The sequence below is a fragment of the Suricata suricatta genome, chromosome 2 (assembly GCF_006229205.1).
Source record: "Suricata suricatta isolate VVHF042 chromosome 2, meerkat_22Aug2017_6uvM2_HiC, whole genome shotgun sequence".
Classification (NCBI taxonomy): domain Eukaryota; kingdom Metazoa; phylum Chordata; class Mammalia; order Carnivora; family Herpestidae; genus Suricata; species Suricata suricatta.
Genome location: NC_043701.1, coordinates 157,192,789 through 157,204,475, shown reverse-complemented (window position 1 = coordinate 157,204,475; position 11,687 = coordinate 157,192,789). Strand labels below are relative to the sequence as shown.

The 11,687-nt window shown below is 50.4% G+C and overlaps 2 protein-coding genes across 12 annotated transcripts in view; one reads left to right on the top strand and one right to left on the bottom strand.

Annotated features, from left to right (window-relative positions):
• The window catches only part of LOXL4 (lysyl oxidase like 4), a 37,760-nt gene extending 31,898 nt beyond the window's left edge, over positions 1-5,862 (top strand). The window contains exons 11-15 of the mRNA XM_029932340.1: positions 1,008-1,251; positions 2,281-2,396; positions 3,069-3,205; positions 3,570-3,681; positions 5,664-5,862. Coding sequence (XP_029788200.1) covers positions 1,008-1,251; positions 2,281-2,396; positions 3,069-3,205; positions 3,570-3,681; positions 5,664-5,734 — 680 coding nt within the window. The 3' untranslated portion in view covers positions 5,735-5,862. The remainder of the gene's footprint in view (positions 1-1,007; positions 1,252-2,280; positions 2,397-3,068; positions 3,206-3,569; positions 3,682-5,663) is intronic.
• Positions 5,863-9,648: 3,786 nt separating this feature from the next.
• R3HCC1L (R3H domain and coiled-coil containing 1 like) overlaps positions 9,649-11,687 on the bottom strand; it is an 86,899-nt gene continuing 84,860 nt past the window's right edge. For 10 of the 11 annotated variants that reach the window (XM_029932338.1, XM_029932330.1, XM_029932332.1 and 7 more), the window contains one exon: positions 9,649-10,442. In XM_029932338.1, coding sequence (XP_029788198.1) covers positions 10,375-10,442 — 68 coding nt within the window. In that variant the 3' untranslated portion in view covers positions 9,649-10,374. Of the gene's footprint in view, positions 10,443-10,558; positions 10,651-11,687 lie in introns of all 11 variants that reach the window. The other variant, XR_003905680.1, reaches the window with a different exon arrangement.

Genomic DNA, 11,687 nt, shown 5'->3' with positions numbered 1-11,687 from the left:
GGAATAAACCAGCAGCTCCCTCCCACCAGCCTCAGCACCTAGGCCCAGCCAGGCGATGCCTCTACCAAAATCTAAACTGTAACCTTGCGTTTGCAAGAGCAAGCATTGAGAACGGGCCTCCATATTTCTGTAGAGGGGAGACATGAAGCTCCCAAGCGGGGGGTAAGGGCCCCCGTGACAGGAAGGGAACAGAAGAGGCACTGAGCAGCCTTTCTGGCATTGTGGACATTTACGCACAGAGAAGCACAAGAAGTGTCCACAGGGTGTGAACACCCAGGATGGCCGTCAGGCTAGGACAGGAGCCTTGGAGGAGGCACAGGACTAGGACTGCAGCAGAACGGACCAGAATGGCAGCGCTCTGGAGCAGGCTCACAGACGAACCCTCCAACTCTCCCTGCCAGCCCCCTCCCCTCTACCCCCTACCTTGAAGGAACCGAGACCCCAAAGGAGTGAGCGAGCTGAGGAAGCCAAGCTGGAGGCAGCCTGGCTAACGAGGGGCTGTGAGCCAGACCACGCAAAGGCACCTGTGAGCTGAGGAGCATCTGGCAAAAGAAAAACTAGCTTACAGGGGCACCTGGGTGGCTCAGTCAGTTGAGTGTCCACTGCGTGCTTACCAGACAATGACCTAAGCACGTCCCAGTATTGGCACTGTTAACATTATTACTATCCCTCTCTAATGGATGAGGGAAATGAGAGACAAAAGGTTAAGCAAGTTACTGAGCTAGTTAATGGTGTAGTCAGAAGTTAGGCAGGATTTGAACCAAGGCAGCCTGGCTCCCAAGCCATCACGCTTAATGGCGACACTGTACCTGCGTCCCAGGCTACGGTAATTGATCGTTCCTTTGTTACTAGAACTAGAACTCACCAGTCCGAACTCCTAAACCTCCCTACTCTTCTGGTGGCTCCTCCACGAGCTTGGTTTAGGGGCACGCCTGTCTCCCCACGCCCGAGAGTGAAACAGCTGCCCTCCTACTTTTTGCACGACCCTGTGCCTCCTGTGGCCCCAGGTGCCCCGGACCTCGTGATGAACGCCCAGCTGGTGCAGGAGACAGCTTACTTGGAGGACCGCCCGCTCAGCCAGCTCTACTGTGCCCACGAAGAGAACTGCCTGTCCCAGTCTGCTGACCACATGGACTGGCCCTACGGGCACCGGCGCCTCTTGCGCTTCTCCTCACAGATCTACAACCTGGGCCGGGCTGACTTCCGTCCCAAGACGGGCCGCCACAGCTGGATTTGGCACCAGTGCCACAGGTGAGAGCCTTGGCTCTGGAGAGACAAAAGGCAGAGTCCAGGAGCCAAACCAGTCTGGTCTTCCCCTGGCCCCACGCACTTTCCTGGGAGGGGTGTGCACTCTGGGTAAGAGGCTTCCTTCTTAGACGTCTTACTGGCTTTGCCTCCAGGAGCCCGTAGGGAACCCAGGAGCATCAACCGGCCCCACCAGCCGGCCACTCCCTTGCCTGTCCTGGGTGTACCCCAGTTGATGGTGCTCACAGAGTGCATCTCCCAGCCATTGCCGGCTGAGCTGGTCTCTGTTGGAATGCTGGACAGTTTCTCTACATTGGACTTTGGGCCTTGTCTTTAAAAACCACATAAAGTGGGGACTCCTAGAAACCCGAAGACCCAAAATAGCCATCCCATCCAGGATGCTAGCTCTGCAGAAAAAGTTTGCTGGTTTCTGCTGCAGCAGAGCAAGGCCTCCAAAGAAAAGCATGAGCGCTGGCACTAAAAGGAGACAATGGGCGTTCTTTCCTATCAGGAGTCTCCAACCCAGACAGGACAGACAATGCCTGTAACAAAGGCAGAATGGAAAAATGGTGTTTTCTTCTTCAGGACACAGCATGTGTGGGGAGAGCAGCGTGGAATGGGCAGGGACTTTGAGACTTGGCCTTGTTGAGATAATGAGCACTTTTTCCTGCGGCATGGACACAGTTGTCATTAGAACCGGATTGGAAACAATGGTAGCAATTTGGTCCCAGCACACAAGGACCCCTCTCCTCAGCAGCTGGGCTCCTAGGCTGGCCCATAGAAGGGTCCCTTCCTGCCACTTCTGATTGGCCAGTAGCCAGGCGCCAGCCTCCTGGAGGCTAGCAGGGCAGCGCTTACCCCTCCTCCCCTGGGGTAACACCCTAGGTGGTGGGCACAACACACCCTAGGGGGTGACGGGAAAGCAGACAGTGGGTCCCGCTAACCTTGGGCTGGAGAGAGAGGGCACTGCCCTGCCAGCTCCTCCAGAGGAACCTCTCCTGTTGTTCCCGGGCTCACCCTCTTCCCCTTCTGCAGGCACTACCACAGCATCGAGGTTTTCACCCACTACGACCTCCTCACGCTCAATGGCTCCAAGGTGGCTGAGGGGCACAAGGCCAGCTTCTGCCTGGAGGACACAAATTGCCCCACAGGTATATGGTTTCCCGTCAGCATATCCTCCTTGTGTTCTATTCCTCAGCCCCCTCAGGGTGAGGTTCCCTTCTGCCCTCAGGCAAGACCACCTCAGGCACCTGGAGACCGGCCTGGCAACTGTCAGCACTCCAGGCAATTCAGAAACAGCAGTATCTCACCTTCCGACATCTTAGGGGGAAGGTCCACTGCCTCCATTCCCAACACACTTCCTGCGGCTTCTAAATACTTAATACTTTCTATTTTGGATAGTAGTTGCAGGGCTGTTTCCCTCAAGGGCACAGATTGATTCCTATTTGCATACCCACAGTTCCTTGCCCTTATGAACAGCATGGCAAACACTGGCTCTTCAAAGGGCTGGACAAATGTATTATTAGCACGTAGGGCTGGAACCGTCCAACCGTATTTCCTAGGCCAACAGGAATTTCCACTAGAGCATCCGAAGAAATAATCACCATAGATGGGGGTTTGCTACAGCGCTGGGTTGATGGTTAGTAGGAATTCTGGCTCTGATACTCAGGCAAGTTATGTAACGGAACCGCAGGCCCCTAATCTGATTGCACTTCGTGGTATGAGCGGCGTGAAGATTAAGCAGTAACGTGAAGGGCCTGGCAGAGTGCTTGGTCCCAAGCACCTCTCACTGCCCCGCTAACCGTCAGCGCCCTCCCTCACAGGACTGCAGAAGCGCTATGCGTGTGCCAACTTTGGGGAGCAGGGCGTGACTGTCGGCTGCTGGGACACCTACCGGCATGACATTGATTGCCAGTGGGTGGACATCACAGATGTGGGTCCTGGGAATTATATCTTCCAGGTAAGGGGGCCTGGGGATTCCCCACAGAAACTCCATTTCCTGCACATATTCCAGAAGTTTCCCTGAGGTCAAATGAAGGAAGAGGGTCTCACAAGTAGGGTCTCCCACAGGTCTGGCACGTGAAGGAGCTCTGCTATGGGGAAAGAACACTGAATGAGGATCCAGAGGACCCTAGGTTTGGGTCTTGATTCGGTGGACAATGTAAAATAGCAGCAGGAGTGCCTGCCTTCTGGGTGGCCGTGAGGACGAATGAAGAGTAGAAATACCCGTTGTGAGACGACAGGAAATGTAAAGAATTATCCTAGCCTCTGCCAACCCAGAAGCCACATCACCTGCTTTCAGCTGTGCCCCTCTCTCACTCCAGGTGGTCGTGAACCCCAAATACGAGGTGGCAGAGTCCGATTTCTCTAACAACATGATGCGGTGCCGCTGCAAGTATGACGGGCACCGGGTCTGGCTGCACAACTGCCACACAGGTAAGTGCAAGCCCGCATGGGGCCGGCTCGGGGAGCCGGGGGACATGCATGTCCGTGTGTGACTGGCCTGTGTGTGCAGAAGGCCAGGGATGGTACAGAGAGGGGTTTCCTTTGACATCTTCACAGGCAAATTTCCAGATCCAACCGGTCCCACTGGCAGCCTCACCCAGTAACTACTTCTGTGCCCCTCTGTCATTATGGCAGTTTGCACTGGAAACTTGGGCCGCCATCTATCCAGGAATCCTTCCTGTTACTGTTCACTCCCCCATTCACGTGGTCTTTCTTAGCTGTCCCCGTCCTAAGTGGACCGCCTCACAGGCAAAAGTGGAAGTCAGCCAGCTGGGCTGCCATCCCCGGCTGTGAGCACAGCGTACAAGGCGGCCACAGAGAACAGGGCTCAGGACACTTGCAGGTCTGTAGTACTGGACAGAGGAAGACACGGGGATTCGGGGGGGGGGGGGGCAGCGTGAGGAGGCGGTTGCCCCACTTGTCTGTAAGGGAAAGTAGCAATGCCTCTATCTTCAAGTTATGAAATGCCTGTATCTGCTATGGGGTGTTGGCATTCACACCTTTGCACGTATCAGTCAGCAAACATTTAAGACCAACTTTTGTGTTGAACACTGCCAGGCACTAGGAAGAGATAGAAGTAAAACGTGGAGCTGAGTGGTGAACAGGGTAAGCAGGCATGCAAATGGATAACCCCAATCCTGAGTCCTCCAAACCAGCGTGAACTAAGGCTGAACAAGCATGGAGAGAAAGCAACGACCTGGGGGCGAGCAAGATTTCCCAGACGAAGTGACATCTGAGCTGGGTTATGGAGGGGCAGAAGTCAGGGAAGAAAGGAACAACAGGACAAGGAGCACAGGATTTGGCCTCAGAGGTTTGGGGACAAGGCTTCATTGGGATCCAAGTCCAAGTCCAAGTCCACCACTTTCTATAGAGCTGTAAGACTGAAGAGAAAATCTTAACCACAAAGAGGTTTTCTGTTTTAAAATGGAGCTATATACTTCAAACCCACTAAAGCTCTCTGCGGGGAGGGTTATGATGGTTCTTGCTAAGAGAATGCCTGTCCTGTGGGCTTCTGGGAGCCACTGACAAATTTCAGTCAAGGGGAGCAAAAAGATCAGATTTATGTTTTCAAAAGGTGAGCCTAGCAACAGATGGAAGACAGCGAGAGGAGAAAGAGGGAAATAGTCCAAGGATTTGAAATTGTGTGAGCAGATTTTGCTGCCACTGAATGAGACATCAGGAGCTAGAACCTATGCTGCACAGTGGAGAGCAGGCTGCCGGGGCCCAGGCGGGGAGGGAGGGAAGAAAAATAGTGCTGTTCTGACCACTCTGAGGGTCCCTGCAGAAAACAAGAGCGTACCAGGGAAGGGTACAAAGTTATTTCATGCAAGGACTGTGTATGTAGTGTGTGAACAGAACTAAGGAAATGAGAGGATAAGCAACAGTTGAAAACAGTTAACACATTGCAGCTTGAAGGGACACAGGAAGGAGCCAGGTGAAAGCTCGAGTGTGGCGGGGAAGCTGATGGAGGCCATCGCCACAGGAACAGAGAAGAAATACCCCAACCTCTCCCACCTTCCATCCGCTGATCTCCTGCTCTTGCTGGACCCATTGACCTAAATCAAGCAGAAACTAGAGGCTGAGGGGGCCAGGATGAGGCCAGCTCTGGGGCTCAATTCTCTAGAGCACATAGAAAGCAGAAAAGGTAGAGGAGTCTGGGGTGGGGATGGGGGGTGGGCAAAGGATGACCAGCACAGCCCTTTCCACTCAGTAGCCTCTTCTTCCTTGTGTCTGTGAAACTACACGTCAGGGTCTCTCTCTACAAAATGGATTGGTGTTTGTGCCCATGAGTGACATAATGTGAAGGGTAAGCAGGGCAGAATGTGTGTGTGTGTGTGAGAGAGGCTGTCAGGGAAGAGATGAGAGCACAGGAGGGCTGGCTACTTGCTTACCTGATCCTCTTTGGTCCACAGGAGACTCCTACCGAGCTAACACAGAGCTCGCCCTGGAGCAGGAGCAGCGTCTCAGGAACAACCTCATCTGAAGCCATCACTGCACACTTCCGGCTGCTGCCCACACACCAGATACCTCAGCTTACTGGAGCCATGCCCTTCACAGAGCTCTAACTCAGAGGGAAAGAGGCCAGTGCCACGTGGCACCTAGAACTGCTCAGGAAGCCCTTCGATGGCAAGATCATTAAACCAAAATGGTCCTGCTCCCTCAGGAGGACTCTGGGCCTGTCCCCTAAGGGCCTTTTGGTCTACGGTCTGTGGCCTCTAGGCTTTGTTCGGATGAGCTGCTCTTCCACAAGGAGACCCCATCTTTCCTGGGTCTTGCCCCAGAGTTCTTGGCTCAGGAGCAGTCTCCATAGAGAGGGACTGTGGTGCTTTGCAAATGTTTTAGGAGTAGAGGGCGAAGTACACAGGAGGCAGGGTTAGCTCTGCTAGAAGCTCGAAGCAACACAACTTGTGTCAAAGTCACAACTGGCAGAGAAGTTGATGAATTGAGTCCCTTGTTTGATCTGTGCTCATCTAGAACTCACCTGTCATTCTAAGAGTCTGCTCCAGTACCTTTAGCTTTATCCTACTGCACATATGGGTGTTTCTAATATCCTGGAAGCTTAGGCCTCAGGCGTCCCCTTATCTCCTGATGGGCCGGCACCACCAACTACTAAGCACTTGAGAAGAGTCAGGACTTGCAGAAGTGGCCACGTAGGGTCTTCCTGCAGAGCAGCAAGAGATGTCCAAGTGGAAAGGCTGCTGTGTAACATGGACTCTGGCCCCTGCCAGGGCCTCTGCCAAGGAAAAAGTATGCCATACACCTGGCAGGCAATCCAATCTCCATCAAGATCACTGTGTATCTCAGGACTGGCCTAAATTTCAGGTCTCAACCAAGTTTCTGGAGTGAACTTTGCATGGAATAAATTAGACACACATAAGAGATGATCCTTACAGGTCTGATGCCCTGATGCCAGTAAAGGTTGCTCAGCATGGACAGCTACAAAGACAAGACTGGCTATGGCTCTGAGCGGTCCTCAGCCCACGAAATCTAACCCTTTCCACTCTTGCTGAGCTGGTGACTAGTACGTGTTGGGCACAAATACTACTCACAACAGCACCATTGCACTTCTATGATATTAGCCTTTGATATTAGCAGACTATAGTCTGCTTCCCAATTCCCTTCCCAGGCTCAGGGCTGAAACATGGGTTGGAAAGGTTAAGGGATGAAAGGGAGGAGGCAAGAAGGAAAAGTCCAAGGACTGTAAACTTTTATAACTGAGGCTGCAAAGCCGACATGAACAGCAGCAGATGGGGCAGATTTACAACAGCACTCCCCTCCCCACAGCAGGTGAGCTGTCCCCCCTTCTTAGGGTGTTAAAAGGGATATGATCTTGAGCTATCCTCTCTGAATACAAAGAAGTGCTTTTTTCCTCCTCCTCTACCTTCTCTACTCCTTCATCAGGCAAAGGGAGCATTATATCTTGGCATGGCAGTTTAGGCAAACAAGGGAAGGACTGATTTCCTGCTGGACCCAGCAAGCCTCTCCCCAACAGTAACAACATTATACTCGCACATGCAGCTAATGGTCTGTGAAGGAATGCGCAGCTCATGGGGGAGCGTGCGGCGGCTGGGGACTAGACGCGGGCAGGGAGGTTACCCACCGCTTCTTCCTGCATCCAGCTTCCAAGAGGGCCAGAAAAAGCAGACCAGGCAGCCGGCCGCTGGCTCCGGTCTCAGTCTTGCCACCCACATCACACACTTGATAGGTGTAGCCCGTTCTAATTCTTGGAAAAAGCTATACAAGGGCCATGCTGTTACACCACCGAGTTGAAAGGGAAGGACGTGGGAAGACTGGTGGTGGCATGACTTGTAACTAGATGAGGAATTTTAACAGAATACAACCACCAAATTCCAGACAGAACCAAAAATGTCCGAAGATTTTCATTCCCGCATTCTGTAATCTGAGACACCCAAGTGCTGGGAACCTGGGCTTACTAATTAGAAGGCTAATTAATTTCTATTCCACCAAGACCTTCAATCTATGGGGAGCATATTAGGATTCAAAAGGATGTACGTTTCTACTACAAAGCCCAGGTGATACTGGGATTTTGTCAGTTAACATGTATGAAGCAATAAAAGCACCTAGCAGAGTACATGCATGATCTTCTGGAATATCTAACGAAGGAGCCAGAGGCAACTACAGGGTGCTCTCCAGTTGGCTCAGCTTGCGACGGCATGGACGGGGCCAAGGATTTGGGTCCCATCAGCACAAGCTCAATGTAGTCCAAGCTGCGCCCATGGCAGGTCCTCTTACCTCCACCCAGCATACATCCATGGAAAATACAACTAAAAAGCACATTCGCAGGGCACCTGGGTGGTTCATCCAACTTCGACTCAGGTCACGACCTCAGTTTGGGAGTTCAAGCCCCACATCAGGCTCTCTGCTGTCAGAACAGAGCCCACTTCGGATCCTCTGTCCCCCTATCTCTCTGCCCCTCCATCTCTCTGCCCCTCCCTCACTTGCACACGCTCTCTCTCTCTCTCTCTCTCTCAAGAAAAGAAAAGCACATTCTCTACTAATTGTGGAAGCAGCAACACTTCATAGCTTTAGGTACGTTAAAAAGAAATTCCTTCTCTGGGTCTAATTCCTAGGATAAATCTGAAAGTTAGAAGTAGCTGATCATTAGCTGAAAAAAAAAAAAAAAGCATATGCTACTAGCCACCTAGTAGATAACATTAGAGTGAGAACAGTACATTAAAAGCCAGGAGTAGTCAAGAAAACTGGGTAATAAACATGTGGCTCCACATTACCATTAACAATGCCCTTAAAAGCCAAAATGCTATTAGAAAAGGGAAGACAAGTGATAGGAACAATCACCTCTTTTACTGCCCAAGGTCACTCTTTAGCCTTGAAGAATCAAAACAGAGCAAAGGTATACGTCAGAAGTCTACCATGCAGTACGAAGCCTGGCTACATCCCCTGCCTTTCCTTTCCAGCGTAGCCATGCTGTTCAAACAGACCTGTGAAGACAGAGAGCACAAGCCCTAGAGCTACAAGTCAGAGAGGTGCACTGGGTCAGGTACTGGAATAGAGGATCAGAGAGGGATTTATTTAATCCTCCAAACTTGAAAGTGAGGCCCTGAACAGGAACAGGGGACACTCTCAGAACTGACCAAGAATGAGAAAAACAAAGCTGAGGAACTGCAAGAAGGCTCTAAGACCAGAATAGCAGCAGCGATAGTTGGATGGGCAAAGACCCAAGGCCAGTGTCATTTGAGGAGCGTCTGAACAGAGCCCCCACTCTACCATGTTCTAGGCAATGCTAATAATCCATCATTGTCCTGAGCGCCACATACAAATATGAGGCTGCTGCCCTCAATGAAAGCACAATGGGACACAATTTCTTGCTAGCGCAACCCATTAAGGTCTAGCACTGCCATTTCTTCAGTGCAGAACTTCTTTCCAAAAACAATGAGAATGCAGTTGGAGATGGATAAAGCCTGAACTGGTGGCTCAGACTTGTCAGTGTCCTTAGGAAAGTTCTCTCTGCCCAGGGGGGTTTGTTTTATTCTGGCTACTCTTCACTGTAATGGAGAGTCTGCTGTAGTTTGCCAGGTGCCTACAGCTCAGGCTGAGAAGATGATATCGAAAACACGCCGTGTGTGCCGAAAGCCTTCTGCAGAATATCAGATGTGACAGAAACGGGCAAAGGCACGAGGCTGGGGCGGGCATGTCCAGAGAGGGCACCAAGGGGAGGGGAGCTCCCACATACCAGTCCCAAGAGAGGCATCTCTGTAGTATACTCAGGCAGAGACAGATGACCAGCAGTCTACTCAGCTGGGCTCAACGAGGCCCACAGATCCATGAACCCATGCGCGACTTTATAGGGATGTAGATCTGAGGAGAGACGTTCGCCAAGATTTTTGTGAGAATGACAAAACTGACAAACAGCAGTGATACAGGTCATCAAGTGAGCTTTAATGTCTCCCTCTCACAACATGGCAGTGCCGCTCCCGCTGGGACTAGCACCCAGCTCCCACGGCTGGCTTCCCAGGGGACTGAAGTGGGCATGCCCGGTGCTGCGGCGCAGTGGTGCCCCGGGTGCCTGGCTCAGTGCGCACTCTGGAGCCCAAACACCTACAGCTGCTGCCGCTCACCAGCTCCAGAGTTCTGGAAGTGACAGTGTGGATTCTGTGAGCACCAAGTACGTCAAACACTGTTCCATCTCTCTACTAACTGTTCCCTCCTCCACCCCTCGGCTCTGTGAGGCCCGAAAGAACACCCTGCCTTTCAGGGACGGAATCTCCCTTCATGGCAGGTTTGAATCCTCTGTTTTATATCTGCTTCAAACATCTTAGACACGTGAGCCATGCTGACAGTGGGACTTGCCACGCCCAGACGACTCTTGGAAGTCACATCCAAGTTGCCACAAGTCAGCTTCCTAGCTGACGGCTCCCTTCCATGCCCAACACAGTAAGGCAGTTCCAAACAACTGCAGTTAGAAGCAAAGACGGACAGGAGTCCATCCTCTTTCTACATCCAGGCAGTGCGCGCCCTGATGGCTTTATCTCTTTCTTTCATTAACATGCACTTCTGCATGTACACAGAACTCTAGAAGGATCCTCCTAAGACTACGGAAATAATTTCTGAATTCTTGGAACTATCCGTTTCTTTGCGTGCTGTTCAAACCGCAGACTGGTCTCTGCCTTCCCAGACGTCTTCCCGTTGCTTGGCTTCCAGTCGCTTTCTCTCTGTAAGTAAGGGCAGTATGAAAAGTGTAGTACACTCTAATCAATGACTTTCCTTTAATCCAAATTATAAGCAAACTTTAGTCATGAGACAGGAGGATTTCCTAGTCTTCTCTTACCTGATTCCAAGAGTTAGTATCTTTAACTTTCCAAGTGCTTTGTAAGTGGAAACAACGTTACTCTTGTATGTAACAAAAGAGAAGATCCGGGGCTAACAGACATAAAAAGCGTATGGAGTAAGTCAGACTCTAGCAGGGCCAGATTCCGGTCTTGCTGATAATGTATGTATTTTCATTCTATTTCTCAACTGTGTTATTGCTTCAATATAATTGCCTGTTCTTCCCACTTCACCGATCTTTAAAAATATTTCAATAAGGATAAAGATTAGTTTTGAATATTCTTCTTTTGCGTTCTTGCTCAAATGGAAATGGTAGCCACTGGGCTCTAGTCAGATCTCCTACTACAGTCTTACAGGAAAAAAATTTCAGAGACAAACCAAATTTCAGTATTTTCAGAGCATTTTCAAGAGCCAAAAACCTTCTGAACACACCATTCCAACATGGCAAAATGACCATATATGATGGAGGGGAATAACTATTTCTAAAAACAAAGAAAAGCAGAAATCTAGGAAATCCATCTTCCATTTTTAATAGAAAAGCTTGGCTTCTATTTAATACTTTCATCAAGACCTATGATGATAACAGACCACACACAATTTAGGTGCCACATGACAAGTTCTAATTTCATGGCTAGCCATTCACCATAAAATACAGAGGATAAGCCTAACTCCTTCCTCTCAAGGACTATTATTTCAAATACAGTCTGTAAAAGATTTTGCAAGTCATGAACCAGGGGAATTACTACAGAAATCAAGGTGAGTTTAGAGTTAACACCTGCTATTTTGACATACCTTTCCAAATCAGCAGAATCCCTTACAAAACTCCTTTACTACATAGTTGACTGTACTTTAAGGGCAAAGAACTTGGTCAGGAAGCTGACTGGCATTTGGAAATGTGAGAAAGAGAAATTCACTGCTATTTGGGCACCACCTTGTGGCATTATCTGAATATAACAATAAAGTTATACCAGGCACGCGCACACTCACGCACGCACACACGCACACACACACACCACAAAGAGGGTCAGCAAATTCCAAACTGAAGGCTAATTAATTCAGTGTCTTGTGACTTGGCTTTAAGACAGCCATCAACTGGGATTGGGATTCTCCAGGGAGACCGCACTAAGGAG